The 19,820-nt window shown below is 45.1% G+C and overlaps 1 protein-coding gene across 1 annotated transcript in view; it reads left to right on the plus strand.

Annotated features, from left to right (window-relative positions):
• The window catches only part of Mthfd1l (methylenetetrahydrofolate dehydrogenase (NADP+ dependent) 1 like), a 222,858-nt gene that overhangs the window by 86,133 nt on the left and 116,905 nt on the right, over window positions 1–19,820 (plus strand). Inside the window, exons 17-19 of the mRNA XM_004645991.2 lie at window positions 2,081–2,157; window positions 8,609–8,749; window positions 12,655–12,723. Of these exons, the coding sequence (XP_004646048.1) occupies window positions 2,081–2,157; window positions 8,609–8,749; window positions 12,655–12,723 (287 nt within the window). The remainder of the gene's footprint in view (window positions 1–2,080; window positions 2,158–8,608; window positions 8,750–12,654; window positions 12,724–19,820) is intronic.

Raw genomic sequence — 19,820 nt, forward strand, 5'->3', positions numbered from 1 at the left:
CTTTTTCACTGCATCAGGTTTTCCTTTGGCCCAGTAGGCAGCGATATCCTTTTCATACTTTTCCTTCAGCTTCACAGACTTCTCTTATGGCTGCTTGTCATCTGCTGCAGTATTATCCCACATTTCTCCAAGTTTCTTTGCGACATCACCAATGGAGAGGCCAGGATGTTCTCCTTTGATTTTGGGTGATACTCAGAACAGAACAAGAATGCCGAAGGAGGCCTCTTGGGTGGGCTGGGATCCTTGAACTTCTTTGTTTCTCCTTTAGGAGGATTATAGTTTTCACTTCCCTTTCATAACAAGCCTTGTCTGCTTTTGCCGTATCTTCAAATTTCCCTTTCACTTTAGCAGACATGGTCTTCCACCTCTCTGAGCACTTCTTAGAAAACTCTGAAAAGTTAACGGAAGCATCTGGGTGCTTCTTCTTGTGCGCCTCTCAGCATGTTTGCACAAAGAATGCATAGGATGACATCTTGCCTCTTGGCTTCTTAGGACCTCCTTTGCCCGTTTACTTGTTTTCCTCAGCAAGGTAGAGTCGCCCAGTGCCCGCCTGGCTCTCACTTGCCCCGGCGCTGTCTCTCCACGCTTCTTTCCTTGTGTATCAAAGTGCTGGCAGATGGAGATTGTCCAGTTGGGAGGCTCAGGGGCCACTGATCATAACTGACCTCGCTGAGCGGTTTTTATTTTTTATTCTTGCTTGTTTTCTCTTTCCTACACATACACACAAAAGAAAACAACACCTGAGTTTCCATTGTCAATGTCAAGGACATTTGGTAAAAATCTCACCTCTGTCTGGTGCCAAGATTGTAGATTCAATTCCTCAGATAAGGAGGGTATTTTCCCTTTGTATCTTGGAAATAAAAGCAATAGCTAGTGACACTGTTGAGGAGGGAGCCTTCTAGTTTTTAGGTCACAAGAAAGATTTCCACATGCATGAATATGCTCTGGGTTGATTCATGTGTGTGGCTTGTAAGTGCTTTGTGTATCAGAGAAAGATGAGTGTCACTTATTCTGCAGATGTGTACCACCCCCAAATATGTGACCTCTGTCACCCCTTTTATCAGAGCCATATTATCCATGTAGTAAATTGTATTTCAGTTCTCACTATAAGCTGCCACATAAATTACTGGTGAAGTCTCTGTCCTGGCTTTGTTTCCTGGCATTGTAAATTTGATTTTTACTAAACCAAATCTTAAATTCACAGACAAAATGTGTATCAGTGCAATTCAAACAAACCAGTGAAACAAGATCAGGGCCAGTCCTAATCACAATCGACTGTTTTCCCCCAGGAATACTTTATATACTTTTTTATTATGGCAAAATGTGCATATCATCCTAGTCATCACTAACCATTTACCAGTTTATAATCCATGCTATCAAATAGATGCACCATAATTATACCATCACCACTATTACAAAATCCTCATCACAAAAATTTTGTCCCTATTAAATAACAACTCCTCCTCTGCCCCTGGTAATTTCTGTTCAATTGTCTGTTTGGTGAATTTGCCTATTCTAGGTGCCTCATGTAAGTGGAATCAGGCAATATTTGTAAGTTAATAGTCTGGCATATTTCACTCTGCCTGGTGTGTCTGGTTTTCTTTCACATTGTACCATGGGTTAAAATGCCCTTCTTTTCATGTCTGGGTAGTACATGCCAGGTACATGCCACATGTTTGTCCACTCATGTCACTGGACACTTGGGCTCCTTCCACATTTAGGCTGTTGCAGATCAAGCCACTGTGAACGTGAGTGTACAAATGGGTGTACATGTACAAGTCCCCGCTTTCAGTTCTTTTAGATAATAACATAGGAGTAGGCTTACTGGGGCATGCAGTTCTTCCATATAACTTTGTGTGAAACCGGCCTGACCCGTTGCAACTCAGGTATCCTGTGAAATGTCATCATTTTAGAAGCTCTTCTCCTTGCTGCCTAATTTTAGACCAGCCCCGTGGCATCATCACCTAACACATTCTTTCTGCAACCCCTTTGATCTCCCTAAGGCATTAGCGGGTTTCCTCTGTAACCCAGGCAGCCAATCCCTGGTTGTCGACTGAATGAGTAATCTGTTCTCTTTCAGTGTTGGATACCAATGATCGATTTCTACGAAAAATAACGATTGGGCAGGCCAGCACAGAGAAGGGGTGTTCCCGGCAGGTAGGTGCTCCTTCTTCCCTGAAGCTGCTCTGCTCCTCCTCAGCTGGGTTTCTCCCATCGCTGTGTTCCTTTTCTCAGCCCCTTCCCTTGGCATCAGTCCCATGCCCGCCTGTCCTGACCTGCAGCGCCTCCATTGTCCAGTGGGTTTCCATCTGGGGCAGGGCTGGAGTGAGCCTCAGGAGGAGTCTCAGGAGGCAGGAGAGTCAGGGTCCTCCTCCCAGTTCTTCCTCTCTTTGGGATGATTCAGGCTGGGAACACAAATTCTTGGGATATCTTACGGAAAACCCATGACTTTGTATGGCATCTGCATAAGGACTGATAAGTGAGCATGGCAGACACTTTACTTGATTCCCATCAACCAAAGAACAAAACAGCTGTCAGGCTGAATAGCGTGAGGAGCGGCTGAGGAGGATGGGTCATGTCCAGCCGTGGAGAATGTGGGCACTTGATACGCTCTCCTTTCAGTTGGCCTCTGCTGTGATCAGAGGCTCTTAAGGAATAGAAATTCACTCCAAAATTTTCTAGCCAGGCAAAGCAGACCTCTGATTTGTGTGTGTGTGTGTGTGTGTGTGTGTGTGTGTGTGTGTACATATTAAACTTTATATTTTTGGAAAGTTTTAGATTTACAGCCTTTCCATTAAATTTTTAGTAGTGGTGTAAAAAAGAGAGTTACGTTCATTACAATATCCAGTCTGCATACCAAACAGACTTTGGGACCTTTGGAAATACTTTGAAGCAAACATGGGGACTGGACCTAGAAGCCTTGCACCGCCTTCCTCCCCCATCCCCTGGTGCTGGCTCGAGATCATCCCAGTAAGAAGGCGGAGTTGTTACTACCACATCTGGGGAAGTATCTGAGGATGGGAAGATGGAAGGGCTGGGTGGGGTGGGAGGCAGAAGGACAGTCCGAAGCATGATGGCAGGGTGTGAGGAGCCTCTAAATTCAGAGGCAGGAGGTACCTTCGTGTTGAGGCTGGGACATAGTCAGTGTTGGCAAAATGAACCTTCCTGTGACACCTCTGCTGCCACAGTCTGCATACCTGTGTCACAGGCTGGGCTGAGTGTGATCCTCAGGCTAGGGACAATGTCCCTGCCAATTGCTGAGAGAGCCAACACACCCCAGCCAGACCTGTGTCCCTACCCTGCCCCCTGGGCGGCAGTTGTCTTGTGACAGTATCTTGGTGATGGGGTCTTGCTCAAAGGAAGCGAGCATCTGTGTCTGTCCTCTCAGGAGGAGAGGCCATCTGGGGTTGTCTGCACAGAGGACACCTGGGGACCAGCACAGCTGTGAGAACAGCTCCGTGTGAGAGGCCAGGCAGCAGCACTGCCGGGACCTGAGGTCTCAGCGCCCAGGCTGGCCTCACCCAGAGTTCGCAGGTGAGCTGGAGCGCACAGCCAGGACACTCCCTGGGCAGGGCCGTGCTCAGTGTGAAGGCTGACACAGCTTTCCCAAAGAGAAGCGCCTGCACCAGGGAAACCACATAGTGGTTCAGGTGGCCTGTGTGCTTGAGAGCCGTGAGGTGGGTAACCTCAGACGTTACAGCAGCTGTCAGGTGGAATGAACAAGAACTGACTGCTTCAAATGGTGCGCTAAATCCTGCGCGTAAAGCCATGGTTGTCACAAGAAAGATCCAGGTCAGAGGCTGAGCTGCCTCGTACCTCAGAAAGGGCATCTACACTGAGAACTTGTCGGAAGACATAATTTACAAGGGAAACAGATCAGAAAGGAAGGATTAGGAAGCAGCACACATGAAGGAGTTGCAGTCAGGTCCAGGAGGTGTTGCAGGAGAATATGCCTGGAATAAAAAGGCAAGATGAAGCCAAAGAAGTAATTAAAAAGTTACTTGACCCGAGGGAAAGCATGACTTCACATGCTGCAAGACAAGACAGAACAGGATTAGTGAAACAAGATTTATACTCACCAGGTAGAAATTTCAGAACACCAAGGAATTAAAAAACATAATAACCCTGGTAGCTGCCAAAGAGTCCTGATTGGTCCCCAAGGAATAAGACTGCTCGGCAGCGCCAGACGCCACGCAGCCTCGGGAAAGTGGAAACAGGGCGCTGAAGAACGCGGTGGGTTATTTTTTGCACTTTTTGTTTTTTGGTTTTTTTAACCTCAAATCCTTCAGCAAAATGAAAACACTAGCATAAAACGTTAGAACTGAAAATATAAAATTAAGAAGTAGGAAATAAACTAGTCAGAATAAATCAAACATTCGCAGAGGCTGTAGAGAGGAACAATCCCTGAAATGATAGGCAGAACCTATCAAGGAAACAGATAATTCTGGGGCTGGGGAGACAGCTGGATGGTCTAAGCGTCTGCCTGGCAGCAGCACGCTGCGCCGGCCCAGCAGCCCCAGGCGTGCTGTGCCAGCCCCTAACCCCAGCACTGGGGAGGCAGGGACAGAAGGATCATTGTGAGTCCGAACTACATAGCGAGACCCTGTATCAAGTAAATAAATAAAAATTTTTTTAAAAAAAAGAAAATAGATAATTCCGATACAGTGAACAATTAAAGGCTTCAATAGGAAAATGACGCAAGGCTGAGTGCACATAAAAGAAAAACAACAAAACACCTGACACAAAAGCGTTAAAGACCCCTAGCAGCTCAGTGCTGAAGTGCCTGCCTAGTGTGTGAGGCCCTGGATTCCAGTCCCAGCAAGCAACACATTCACACATTCTCCCAATCATCTCTACTGACTGATACTTGAAATTTATACATATTTTTATTTTAAGCAAAACAATGTCATTTTAAATGTAACCATATAGGGTCATTGTCAAAACAATGTCATTTTTAAAGTAACCATATAGGGTCATTGTTTCTCGCTAGGAGCATATGGGACCGGCAAGTTGTGGACTCCTGGGAGGCACCATTTGTGCAGTGGCATCCCCCTGAGTTGTGCAGTGCATAACTTGTCTAGCCACAGACTTTAATTCACGTAAGGTTTCGCTCTTCTAGCATGATTTTGAGGTCCCTTGTGAGAGTCTATATAATACTTTAGCTCACCATGTGTATTAACAGAGGAGAATAATAAATAATCGAGAATATCAAAGTAAAATAAATAAATAAATAAATAAAATTTTAAAAAAGACCCCTAGCAGCCTAGGAGGGAAGGTTTGCAACATGTGTGGTCAGGATTAGCATGCCACATGTAGAAAACCCTTCCAGAAATCCACATTCTGACACTTTTCTGTAAGGCCTTCCCTGGCTGCCTTATGTAAAATTACCCTAAAAAAATAAATAAAATAATAATTTTTAAAAATGCCGGGGAGATGGCTCAATGGAATAAGTGCCTCCCTGCAAGCTCAAGGGCCTGAGTTCAATCCCCGGTTCTGCCTCCCCCCAACAAAAAAAGGCTTTTAGGGGGCCGGGTAGATGGCTCAGTAGAATAAGCGCTTTCCTGGCAAGTGCAAGGGCCTGAGTTCAATCCCTGGGTCCGCAAAAAAAAAAAAAAAAAAAAGAGTGCCCTGACACCTATGATCCCGCCAATCTGGGAGGCTGCGGCAGGAGTATTGCAAGTTCCAGGCCAGCATGGGTAATTCAGTGACTTAGTGAAACCCTGTCTCAAAATGAAAAAAAATAAAAAAAATTTTAAAGGGCTGAGGATATAGCTAGGTACAAAGGCCCTGAGTTCAGTCCTAAGCACCAAAGGAAAATATAAATTAATAAAAAGCCTGTATGCAGACCTGTCCTACATAATATTTTTAGTAGGTGGTAAATACTTGGTGAATAAATACTGTAAATAGAATAAAAAGACAATTTGTAGATAGAGAAATAAAGATGCCATTATGCAAAGAGATTCACAAAACTGTACATCCAAATCACAGTGAAGGGCCACAGAGATAGCTCAGTGGTCTAAGCATCTGCCTGGCAAGGCCAAGGACCTGGGTTTGATCCCCAGTACCACATGCTGCACTGGCCCTGTCCCCAGGTGCGTCAAGACCAGGCATGGTGGCGTTTGCCTGTAATCCCAGCCCTGGGAAGGCTGAAACAGGAGGATCACTACAAGTCTGAGCTGCCTAGTGAGACCCTGTATTTTTGTAAATAAGATCTAGTTGCCTCTGAAATGTGGGTGAGGAAAGAAAAAAGAGTGGGAAAGAAGGTCATTTCCCCTCATCACTACAGATTTGGTACTGTTTAGCTGGTCCCTGGAAAGATGGACAGTTATCAGCAGCCAAGACTTGAATGTCTGCTGTGGTCCTCGTGTCGTAGGCCTGTTTCATACATTAGCGAAACCAGTCTGTAAGTCGGGTTTACAGTGAGAAACATGAGGGTCGTTAACTGATTTTCCCAAAGTATGGTTTTGTATTGCTTCATACATAGTTTCAGGTAAAAAAGGATTGTATTATAGTTAAGAACTTTAATTGCTTCCTCTTAACCATAAGACTTTCTGGAAAACATCTAGCATTACATAAAGCTGCAGCATCATGCAGCATCATTTGTATCTTACAGACATACCGTAATTTTTTTTTTTTTTTTTTTTTTTTTTGTACCAGGGATTGAACTCAGGACCCTGCACTTGCCAGGCAGGCGCTTATTCTACTGAGCTATCTCCTCGGTCCAAGATGTACTGTAATTGATTCAGCAATTCCCAGCTAATGGACATGTAGGACATTTGTAGAGCTAGCTATTCTAAATAAGCTGTAGTAAACACAAATGCTTGTTTGTGTGTATACTTTTCTTACAATGTCTTTAGGAAAAATCATAGAGGTATAGCGCAGAGTTTTAGATGCAAACTTCACAGGCTGAGGTACATTTCTTCCAGGAAAAGTAAATCAGCTGATATGCTAGACGGCATTCTGTGAATTTGTTTTTTTGTTTGTTTTTTTTTTAATTTTTTTTATTTTTTATTTATGCGCGCGCGCGCGTGTGTGTGTGTGTGTGTGTGTGTGGCCAGCTCAGCTCAGCCCACCAGGGGGCGGGGGCTGGCTGGCATGTGGGGCTGGGGGATTGAACCGCGGTCCCTGTGCTTTGCTAAGCTTGTTTTAAATAGGTGCTTTAGACTACTGAGCCATCTCACCAGCCCCGGCATTCTGTGAATTTGTGACAATTTGATAAACAATAAAAATCGCATTTTCCCCTTGATAGGATTTTGAAATATTTTGTTTGCAAAATAACTGAGCAGTCTTCTACTCTGTACATTATTCAGTTAGCAGAATGAGTTTAATGTAATTTAAATTGGCTCTACTGGGGATTGTTTGGTAATTGCGTTAAAAAGTTGGAAATTGTAAAGTAGTGGCAAATGAACGCTATCTATATGTGCATTATAAATTCTGTTGATTTACACTGTGCCTTTTTTGAGAATATTCCCAGTCTTGTGTTTCATGAAGAATTCTTAGTATTTTAGTCATTGTCTTCCATGCACTGTTTATAATAGTAGTACAGAGTCCTAGATTTCATACAATGAAAAATCACTCATGTTTAGAAGTTCTATTGAGACTGTAATAATTGAATATAGTTGTATATGACTTTCAGGACATATATTTTCATGAAATGATTGACTATCATAGTCCTGCACAAGGAGACAGAAAGCTCCGTATTGCTCTCCTCACTTGGCAGTGACAGAAGCGGGTAATAAAATGGCTCAGGCAGTGACCCCAGCAGGGCACATCTTTCTCTGTGTAACCTTGACCATCTGGCTGACATTTCCCTGGGAAAGAAGGGAGTTAAGCTGGAGCTTTATGAAGGATTTGTGCAGAGAAACTTTCCCAGTGGCTGCATCATGAGGAGGGAAAGGCACACTCCTGTGTCCCTTTTAGCTCCCTTGGGACTTCATACAGCCTGGAGCCAGAGCCAAAGGAGGACAGGAAGTCCTGGGAACTTTCCACAGCTACCGCTCTCTGGAGCTGTGGCTGGGAGCCTGGAGCTCTGCGTGGCCATACCCTGGTGGGCAGCAGAATTTGATTCTGTGGCTGCTGTGCCGAGCTGTATCTTTGGGAAGTTGGCCCTCCATGTGGTAAGCCAGCAGGACTGTCTTCTGGGCACTGTCTGCTCCATATCTGCTGGACAGCAGCGCAGCCTCCCTGATGGGTCTGTTGCTTCCAGCAGGCTGTTTGGTATGCCGGGAGCTCAGCAGTGAGCCCCACTGTGGTCTCTACCTTCATGGCACATCAGAGCCCTTCAATGGAGAGGTATTAGATAGCGAGTGACGTCAATACTTAGTCTTGAGACTGAGACAGATACCCAAGCACACCATGTGACCGCGCGAGCAGGAGCCTCGTCCAGCCAAGTCCTACTGAGCAGAGCACAGTGGACAGCATGGTAACTGCAGGCAACCACCCACGTGGCACTCATCTGCATGCTGTGCACACGCCAACACACACGAACTCTCTCTCACACACACACACACACACACTCCTACTTCCTTGCTGAGACCCCGCTTCCTGTAGAAAGAGCCATTTGTGTGGCACTGTCACTGACTGCTGCCTTTGCTTTTGACTTGCCCAGGCACAATTTGACATTGCAGTGGCCAGCGAGATCATGGCAGTGCTGGCCCTGACAGACAGTCTCCAGGACATGAAGGAACGGCTGGGAAGGATGGTGGTGGCCAGCGACAAAAACGGGCAGCCTGTGACGGCAGACGACTTGGTGAGTCTTATAGCCGGCTCGCCCTGTGAGAGCTACCGGTCCATCGACGGTGCAGGACCTCTTCATCTATCCCAGCGACGCGTGGTGGCGATTCAGGAGGACTCTGCACACATGACACATGTTCTTTTTCCCCATCCGCCTCTTCGCCTTGCAGCTTCATGCTGTTAAAGGCACTGAGATCACTTATCATGTGACAGTGCCTGGCTGCAGCCAAAACACAGGACGCTCATTTCCTGAGATTTTCACCATTCCCACTGGTCTTGGTCCCTGCTGCTGCCTGGGATGAGGTTGGTGCGTTTGATGGCTTTTTAAAAATGTATGATTTATTCCTACCTTAAATGGGGCAAGTCACCTTTCCCAAGAGATAGGAGGAAGTCGCTCTGCCTTCAGGAATGGGAAGCTGTAGTTAAAATGGGGCACATTGTCAGCACTGGCATCTTGCAAGTTTGTTTGTTAGTGTCATACTTCAAGGTTTCATGGAATGAAAGCAAGTCCTGGCCTCCATCAGTCTTAGTCTTCGAACTCCTCTCTGGAGCACAGTGGTACTCTCAGTAAGGCTTTAATAGTGACCGGTATACTGATGCCTGTTTCGCTGTTTAGTTTGCTCCCCTAATGTCCCATTTCTTTTCACCAACAACCCAGAGAGTATGGTGGTGCAAGCCTGTAATCCCAGCACTTGGGAGGCTGAGGCAGGAGGATCGCTGCAAGTTTGAGGCCAGCCTGAACTATATAGTGAGACCCTGTCTCAAACCAAAAGAAGGGCCGGGGAGATGGCTCAGTAGAATAAGTGCTTGCCTGGCAAGCGCAAGGGCCTGAGCTCAATCCCCAGGTCCGCAAAAAAAAAAAAGAAAAGAACCTCAGTTGCCATAAGGGCTGACCTAGGACAGCCACTGCTCTAAATGGAAGCTTGCTCCCTCCATACTGAGCTTCATTCAAGAATGGAATCTTAAGACGGAAACTGGTGCTTGAAACACAGCTGTGAAAGGGGCCAGGCCAAGTAATATCTTATTGATTCACTCCAAGGACGTGGGATATAATTCAAATCCTCTGCCAAAGTGTCTTGATTACTTTTTGGCTGCTTTTGAAGAAATGAATCTGAGTGACTCATCTCACGAGTGCTGGCAAGCACATGAGATAAGGATGCTTGTGCAGCAGCCTGTAGTGCTTATAAAGCTTAGAGAGAAAAAAAATACAAATTACTGTAAAGGTGCTGCTTTTTAAAAATTACCTAAATCAGGCCTGTGAGATAGCTCAGTGGACTAAAGCACCTGCTTAGGCAAGCGCAGGGACCATGGTTCAATCCCCGGCACCACAGGCCGCGCCAGCCCCGCCCCCAGGATGGGCTGAGCCAACCAGAGTCTGGGTGTAGTGGTGCACACCTGTAATCCCAGCACGGGGGAGACTGGGGAGAAAGCAGGAAGATCACCACAAGTCTGAGCTGCCTAGGGAGATATTACAACAACCAAATACATTTAAAAAAAGAAAAAGAAAAGTTACCTAAATCGCATCATATCTATCTACAATACTGTTATAGTTTCAATATAAGTATGTTTGTCTATGTCCTTTCAATCTTAGATAGTTATAAATACATGTCAGAAGGGTTTACAAGTGAACTTCAAATCTTTCCTTAAGGCTATTTTTATGTTTGCTAAAGAGTTTCATATTCAGAACAAATCCAGAGTGTGAGGAGCTGGGGAGATAGCTCAATAGAATAAGGTTCTGAGTTCAAGCCCCAGGACCACCAAAAAAAAAAAAAAAAGAATCCAGAGTGTAGGCTTTTAAGTCTTGTGTGTTTCTTGTTTACAAAAAAAGTGCCTGATTTCTTTGTGCTTCATCTAGTTGGAGCTACCAGTTGAAGGTCATTACTAGAAAACTGAGGGTGAATTTTAGGAGCTGCTCGGTTTCTTCAGATGTGTCACTCTTGGTGCCCTGGTAGATGACCATACTGTACCCCATGGACATGGGATAAGGATGTGGGTGACATCCCTTCCACAGAAATGACAGTCCTGAGGGTTTCCTTCGCAGGTGAAGCTCTCCTCCCGTGGGTTTGGTAACACCTGGTGTGGAAGAGGCCCCCAGAAATGAGGTTTGCTGTGGGGGCTGAGTAGGTGGTCATGGAGAAATGTCCGCTTCCTTCCTGTCGCCTCTGATCTGTGTGGTATTTATATTCCTTACAATATGTACATTGTAAAGTCAGGTAGGAAATTGATTGGAGTTTTAAAAGAAATCCCAGACGATTAAATATTCTAACAATAGAAACTACTCAGATAAGACAAACATTTGATGTTGTTGGTGACAGGAGTAGAGGGGGACGGGCCTGCATTCTGGAGTGACAGAGATGCCACTCCCTGCTAGAGCTGAGGGGAGCCCGGTGCAAAGGTGCACACTCTGCAGCCAAGGGCAGCACTACTTTTTCTCCATCGCCGGCGCTGCTTCCACAGGCCTGCACTCATGTTAGAGCCTCCCAAACACCGCCAGCTGACGGAAGCAGGCCGTGCTAGGGAATGGACCCCTGGCCTTCACACTGAACTCCAGCTCTGGTCCTTTTTATTTTGAGACGTGGACTCCCTCAGGTGCCTGGGCTGGGCTCAAACTAGCAGCCCTTCTGCCTCGGCCTTTCGGAGGGCCAGGAGAACAGGCGTGTGCCATCTCACCAGCTGTAGTAATTTACTGAAAATACCAAGATGCTACTCAGAGTCCTTAGCAAGGGAAGAAGGGGTCTTTTTGAAAAAGGAATTCACCAGTGGCAGTTCAGTTAAAAAAAAAGCACCTCATGCTCTTCTTGGATACCCTTTCCCCCTAACCCTCATATATTTGCCCTGGTTCCCCCTCTTTTTTCTCTCCAAAAAGGATTTTGAGGGAAGTTTGGAAGGGTTGGGAAATGGCTTTACCTGCAGTCTACAGAGAGAGGGTTGAGAGCTTGACACCTTCCAGATGCAAACTAGGAGCCTTTCTAGCACGGCCGACCGAGCCAGCGTAGAGCCCTGTGCCTCTCCTGATCTCTCTCCACTCCCACCCTGTAATACCCGGGTTTAGGGCTTCATCTTACTTTTTTGGACAGGGAAAATGCAGTGATCCATTGATCTCAGTCAAATAGGTTCTAGCCAAGGAGAAACAGTGGCAGGAATGAGAAAAGACAAGAAGGCAAAATCTGGGCTATGTGGTTGCTGGTATGCCTGGTAGGCGAGACAAACACAACCCCACAACAAAACCAACCTATATTTGTACCTTTGCAAAGTTAGTAACACGTGACACAAGGTTGCCTAGCAACCAGTAGCTGACTTTTACCAGACCGGATGTTCATCCCAGGACTGTGGTAGCTTGTTTGTTCTAGGCACTGAGGCCTAGTCCCCGCTACACACCTTTGACTCATTTTCCAGTTTCCATGGCTCCCAACAGGAAAACAGTGTGCCTAGGTGACCGGAAGTGCACTCAGAATACATATCAGAGAGAGCCAGGCATGGTGACACACACCTGTAGTACCAACACTCATGGGCTTGAGGCAGGAGGAGCACTGAATTTGAGGCTAGCCTGAGCTACATAAGTACAAGGCTAGCCTGCAGCATTATATAGTGAGACTCGGTCTCAAAAAGAAAACCAACCCAAAACTTAGGCATCTCTGTTTCATGGAAAGCCTCTTAGACATCGTCCCAGACCTAGAGAACAACCGAGACTTCTGTTCACTCACTGTCCTGCCAACATATTTTGACTGCCATCCATCCTTAGCTGTGGTAGAGGACAGGTGGTCCCTGTGTCCCCTGTGTCGTCTTCTGTTGCCCAGGACTGAGGGCAACCTGTGGGATGCCAACCCAGAATGCAGTGTGTCAGAACAGGCCTCTGGGTCACCCATTGCTCATCCTTGTCTGTAATCAAAGTTTATTTGTTCCTCTCTCTCTCTCCTTTAGGGAGTGACAGGTGCCTTGACAGTTTTGATGAAAGACGCAATAAAGCCAAATCTGATGCAGACCCTTGAAGTAAGTGATTTTCTTTTGATAGTAATCATTTCTAGCAGTTGCCTTAATTTGATTGCCCCTGTGACCACAGAACATGAGTATGACCGGCCATGGGGCATCAGAATAACTTCTCAATCATCTGAAAAAAAAGTTTAAAAAAATGCACAGCTTCTTAGGTCTGATTCAAATCTTGCTTATTTAACCAGAGTAGAAAGTCAGTATCTGTGTAACACCTCAACATGTTGTGTGACATTTTCTGTTTTTATTTTTTCTTTTGCTTAATCTCTCAGTCATTAGGTTTTGGATTTTGTGGTTTGTTTGGATTTTCCCAAGCAAAATACAGTAAATGCCAATGAGTATTTTCTAGGAGAGTGTGCTCTACTTTGCTTTTATGACCGTATTATTTTTGTACTTTTGTATAAAAACATAGAATTGAAATCTTTGTCCTGTTTTTATGGAACTGATGTTTTTCCATCAAAATGCCTCTATTTTGATCTTGCTTTCTCGTCCCTGATCATACTCATTTGATTTAGGGACTGGCCCTTCTCTTCCTCTTAGGTAATCAGACCCCAGATTTTGGGCCCAAACAGGAGGCAGGTTCAAGGTCATGCTGAGCAGAGAGACATGCTGTGGGGAAGGGACCCAGTGGGGGAGGCAATCTTGTCCTGGCAGGTGTTCTCACAGACAGCTCTCTGGAGGCAAAGTCCCTTGTTTGTAGCCTTTACTGGCAGCCATGTAAATCTGTTGTGGCCCATTTCTGACTCCCTTCCAGATGTCACCAGAGATGGAGGGAGAATTTCTGTACCATCATTGGTACAGATGGCCTATTTCTCCTCATACTGCAGTGGGAAAGATAGCGAAGGTGACCTGAGGCCAAGTTTGCTGGGGACACAGCAGACATACAGATGGAACGTCCATCTGTTTTTTCAGCCTGCAGAAGGCTGTGTTGGAGTGGGCACTGCTGCTTACAGCTGTGTCCTGGACTTATTTAATAACGCCAGCCTCAGTTTCCCCCATATAAAGTGTCAACAGAGGTGACAGTCCACTCGGGTTACTTTGTATGTAGACTTCATATTTCTCACATGACATGCGCCAGTGAGGGCAAGTGCTGAGGACACAGCAAGGAACAATGCAAGGTCCCAGCCCTTTGGCGGCCTCCCATCTGGTGTAGGAGGCGAGCTGAGCCTAGTAATTATGCAGCCTGTTAGCTGGTAGAAGGGCTGAACAGGAAACATGAGAGGCAAGATGGACGGAGTGACCGGGTGTGCATCTGAGTAGTGGCTACCTGCCTGTTGTTCATCACGTGAAACCCAGGCACAGATGGAGGTCACCGAGGAAGTATGGAGTTTGGGCCTGGGGCAGAGGGTGTGGCAGGGGTGCACCCAGGGGACTGCGCAGGAAGAACAGTAAGCTGATGAGGAGGGAGCCTTAAAGCCAGAGTTGTGAGGGGCCCGGTGCAGGTGCAGCGCAAAGGCCTCCTGAGTGAGGAGGCTGGGGCGGGAGCGCTGCCTTAGCCAAAGCCTGTGGCACCGAGTGAAGGGGCTGGGATGTGGCAGTCGCTGGTGCAGACTGGCTCCACTGGGCTCTGTCTGAAAACAGCCAGAGCCAGTCCTGAGAACTAGAGCAGAAACGATCTGACACATAACACCCTGCCCTGTCCCTAGAGTCCCTGCTGACTGACCCCAGGTTCTGCCTCCTAGTGACACTTGCAGCTCCTCGCCCCTCTGTGTGACAGTGTCTTCCTTTCTCTCTCAGTGGACACTCAGCAGGGTTGGCACAGCTCACCTACCGTGTGTCCTCCAGGCCTCTGGAAGCCCTGGGCTTCATCCCCACCACCACCACCAAAGGAAACAAAACAAAACAGACAAACACATTTTTTAATAAAACAAGAAATTTATTAGAGATAAGTTGTTCTAAGTAACTATGTGTTTTGTGAAAAATGACTTGCCCCTCTAAGACTTTCCCATGCTGAAAGTCTTGCACTTAATGAGTGAATTAATAGGTTGGGTTCCCCGTGAGCAGTTGTTACTGAACTCACATCTGTGTCTATTTTTCATTTGAGATATAGGCTGCTTTCAGATTGCATGAACAGATAGTGGGCCTTGTTTAAAAGGTAGAACATAGCAGTCTCTTTTAAAATTTGCATGCATGAATTCTGCTGTCTTGAATCATCATAGTCACTCAGATTAGCATAGCTAATCACTGATCTTGGCATCTTCATTAATAGTTAATCTAAAAATCACTGACGAGCTGCAAATTTATGCCCCAGTGCTTTTTTTTTTTTTTTTAATGTATTTAGTACAGGGTCTACAGGGTCTCACTACGAAGATCTGACTCATAGTGATCCTCCTGTTTTCAGCCTCCTAAGCACTGAGATTGTAGGCACGCACCACCATGCCCAGTCTCAATGGCCATCTCGGTGCACCTCTGGAGGCAGGGCCAGCGCAGCATGCTGGGGATCGAACCCCAGCTGGCTGCTGCGCTCTGCCTAAGCAAGCACTTTAGTCTGCTGAGCTATCCCAGGGATATTTTTGAACACACCTCATTGTTAGTCAAGGCCATCACAGGCTCCTGGGAGACCAACAGGTCCTAGCCTGGCTGCACTTCCTGGAAGCTCCTGAGAAGGGAGGAGACGAAGAGTGTCAGACCTAGATGCCCCAGGTGAGCCTCGTTGACAGTCAGGCTGAGAACCCTATGTGGAACTTAAGCAGCGCAAGCAGGAGATGGAGGGCTGGCAGTGTTCCCCTGGGCTAAGCTTACTCTTGCTAGAGTGCACGGTCCACTGTGGCAGCCATTGACTGACCATATACAGCTTAAAATTAGAAATTCATTTCTTCATTCATGATAGCCACATTTTGATAGCTACATGTGTCCAGTGGCTGTTGTGCAAGTTCGTGTTTTTTTGTTTGTTTGTTTTTCTTTTTTTGAGACAAGAGCGCCTCACTTCCTAGCCCAGGCTAACTGACCTTAAACTCACTTTGTAGTCCAGGCTGACCTCAGACTAACTATGTTATCCAGGCTGACCTGCACTCAGGCGCTTCTCCTGCCCTGGCCTCCTGGGCTGCAGGTATGCACTGCCACCCCAGGCTGTAGAAGGTTCTTTTGGACCAGGCTTTGCTGAGCTGTGGGAAGCAATGAATTAATTGAAGTATTAATCTTATGAAGTGTTTGCATAGCCCATTGTGGAGAATATTCATAGCTTTATCATCCTGAGAAGCCGAGCTAGTCTCTGCAGTGTACTTTCCTGAGTGTTCTGCGTGTAAAATAAAACACTGAACAGAAGATAAATATTTTTATACCTTTGAGTTAGTCACAGAATGTCTCATACAAAGTATTTAAGTGAAAGTACTGTATTTTATAGCTACATCCATCATTGAATGTGTATATATATATTTTTTTTTCCTTGTATTTGAGTAGCTAGCAATGATGTTTTAATAACTTTTCCATTAAAACTCCGCAATGAGAGTTTCAAAAACAGAGCTGTAATCTTGATTTAGCTGTTAATCTACTGTGGACCTTGAAACATTCCTTTAGCCCCAGAAAGAGCCTTAGCTTTCCCCTGTGAAGAGGAAGTTGGTCCCTTCTTGTCCTCACTTTATATAGATTTGTGGCTAATGTTTTTCTAGCTAGCCCCTCTCCCCTGCCAGTACTGGTGAAATGAATCAAGGACCTTCATACTGAGTTGCTCAGCCCTTTTGTTATTTGGAGATGAGGTCCTGCTAAGTTGTTAGACTTTCCAGGCTGGGCTAGAACTTGTGGCTCTCCTGCCTCAGCCTCCTCGAGTGCTAGGATTAGAGGTGTGGACCACCATGCTACCTTGCTAAAACTCTATTTATTCACAACTATGAGAGGCAACTAAACAAAAAAGGGGATAAAAATGAAGGACCATTTTGTATCTGTATATACAAAATAGTTATAATTCATATACAGCTACTTTCTCTTAATTCAATGAGAAGAAAGATTTGTACTAATAGTGTTTGGACAGGATACCATGTCTGCATCTTGTACTATGAATAACTACTACAAAGACAGCAATATGCAATGTATTAATTATTGTAACTGTCCTACTAACCTGTTTTGAAACTGTCTCATTGCTATTTGTTTCTCAATAAAATTAATTTTTTAAAAAAAGCTTTCTCCAAGTAGAAAGTAGAATGGTGGTTGCCACAGAGTGGGTTGGGGAGAGAATAAAGACAAGTTGACTAAACGATGCATAGTTTTAGTTAGATAAGAGGAATATGGTTTTTGAGACCTATTGCCCAACAAGGTGAGCATCATTAATAATAATGTATTATAGGGCTTAGGAGATAGCTCAGTGGTCTAAACACCTGCCTGGCAAGCACAAGGACTTGAGTTTGATCCCCGATACTGCATGCTGTGCTGGCCCTGCAACCCTGGGCATGCTGTGCCAGCCACTGAAACTGGGTGTGGTGGTGCTCACCTGTAATCCCAGTGTGGGGGAAACTGAGACAAGAGGGTCACTACAGAGTCTGAACTGCATAGTGAGACCCTGTAACAAATAAATAAATAAATAAATAAATAAATAAATTTAAAATAAGAATCGTAGTGCATTATACAGGGTCTGCCAAAAAAATGAATATGCACTTCAGCTGTTCACTGTACTAATACACCTCTGGAAGCCAATGCCTGTCATTTTGAGTACCTCTCGTAATTGTAGGGGTCAAAGATGGCTTGTATTAATCTCATGATGTCTCAATAAATATAGTATTAAAATATTTATGCAAGTTTTTCTTTTCCTGTTGTATAAAATTTTTTGGCAGACTCTGTATATTTCATAGTTGCCCAGAGAACAGGTTTTATATGTTTTTCACTACAAATACAAAGGTAAAGATGGGAGCTAACGGATTCGTGAAAGCTCTCGATATCATCCATCTTGGTTATGTGTTAACTGTAATAAGTCCCTGAGAAGAAGAGAGTTTGCTTTTGGCTACCAGCTGTGGAGATTTCAGTCTGAGGTTGTTTGGCCCCTTTGGCTTGTGCCTGTTGGAAGGCAGCGCACCGTGGCAGCTCATGGTGGAGCAGAGCACTTAGCCCACAAGCGGCACACAAAGAGAAGACACCAGGGTCGCACATCTTCTTTAAGAAGACTTCCTACGGCCCAAGATCTCTCAGTAGACCCACTACTTCCCTACAGTGCCAAGCTGGGGGACATCAGAGAAGCAAAGTACAGAATGATGCTTCCAGTGTGTGCGTGTTTCACAGCATTGCAGTTCACCCCTCAATGTATGTGATGATTATCATTTAAGCAAAATTTAAATAAAAAATGTTTTGCTAACAGATCAGTTTTATTATCTAGAAAAATCAGAAAGATTCCATGAAGGATAAATTTATTAACCTTTTAGTCATTTCCATAAGATGCTGATTGGACCTCATAGTAACTTTGAGTGGTTGTCCCAGGCATAGACAGACATGTTTGGGCTCATTCAGCCGCACCCATCACCTGTGTCCCTGGAGATCAGGACCCAGTGCTTCCCGATGGATGGCTAAGGTGCAGGTTCCAGTGTAGGGGAGGACAGGAAAGCCAGCTGCCTGTCCAGGTTGGCGCCTATGACTTGTCTCCAGAAAGCTTGGTAGCAGCATGCTCAGATCAGCAAGGATAGAAGGGCCAGGAGGCTTTGAGACTTTTTTCTAATGTTTTCTACAGAGCACTCAAAAGGTTTCTTTAGATGGAAGAAAGAAATTAGTTATTTAGAAAGATGGAGCTGTAGAAACTGAACACACGTATACATACATACATACATACATACATTCATATCAATAAATAGGTACATCGGAATGTCACGGTCCCAATTCTGTTTCCATGTACAACACTAGGACCTCGGATATAATTGCCCTCCTGAGGATTTTCAAAGGAAAAGTAAACAGAAAACTCACATAGTAGCTTTGAGAAACTCTCTTTTTTTTTTTAATCTCAAAGGTGATTTTCCTTTTTGTAGCTTTCTTCCTGCTTTTGTTCGGCTTCCTCTTCGTTGTGCCACGTTTTTCTAACAGCCCGGCAGGGTTCGTGGGAATTTTCCGTGGCTCGCAGCCCCAGGCCCCCGTGGCTCCCTGCCCTTGCCCGTGGCAGCAGAGGCGCAGCCTGTATTTTCACAGGTGGAGCGGAGCCTTTGTGCGCAGACCCTGATGGCCCTGGCCGGCCTGGCAAAAAGCCTGAGCGTTTTAATGCGGCAAAGTAAATACTTTTTACATGAGGCTGAAGTCTTGTCATTAATAAAGAGAAATGTGTAGAACTGGCATGAAAGTTTAATATGTTGAGATTGTATCTAAAGAATTAGAATCTGAAGTTTTTATGGTTTCCTTATATTGGTTCCTGTTGTCTTTTTTAATTAATAAAAATCACTGATGTTTTACTATGAGTGAGTTTTTTCTTCACTTTTGTTATCTCAATGATTTCCAGATTTCTAATATGTATGATAGTTAAACAAGGAAATAAGACAGTTTTTTAAAGAATTAGAAAACAAGCTTAACTATCGAAGTAAAGATGGCCTAAAAATAAAGTCTCAACTTGATCTTTATGTAGTTTGTATATCATGATTCCTCTAATGGACTTGTATGCTTGAGATTTTTCTTGAACTAATTTCTTAATGAGGCAAGAGAGGTAAGGAAGCCTCTTAGTCCAGCAGAGTCTTGACTCCATTCTTTTAAAAAATATAATGCAAAGAAATACGAAATAAGGGGACTGGAGATATAGCTCAGTGGCATAACTGCCTGCCTGGCAAGAGCAAGGTCCCAAGTTCAATCCCTAGGACCAAAATATATCTAAGATACATAAGATGGTTTATTTCACGTTCACTGAGACAGCTAACACTAACTAATCAAAATTATAGTAGGAACTGGCTATTATAACTTTAGCCTCTGTTTCAGTGTTAAATAGAATAGTGCTATATTAAGAATGGGCGGAGGGGGGGGGACTGGGGAGATAGCTCAGTAAAATAAGCACTTCCCTGGCAAGCACAAGGGCCTGAGTTCAATCTCCGGTTCTGCCAAAAAAAAAGAATTTGGAAGCCAGGTATGGTGGCACACATCTATAATGCAAGCCCTGGTGAGGCTAAGGCAGAAGGATCATTGCAAGTTTGAGAGCAGCCTGGACTACAAAA

This window comes from Octodon degus, unplaced genomic scaffold, assembly GCF_000260255.1.
Source record: "Octodon degus isolate 3935 unplaced genomic scaffold, OctDeg1.0 scaffold00246, whole genome shotgun sequence".
NCBI lineage: Eukaryota > Metazoa > Chordata > Mammalia > Rodentia > Octodontidae > Octodon > Octodon degus.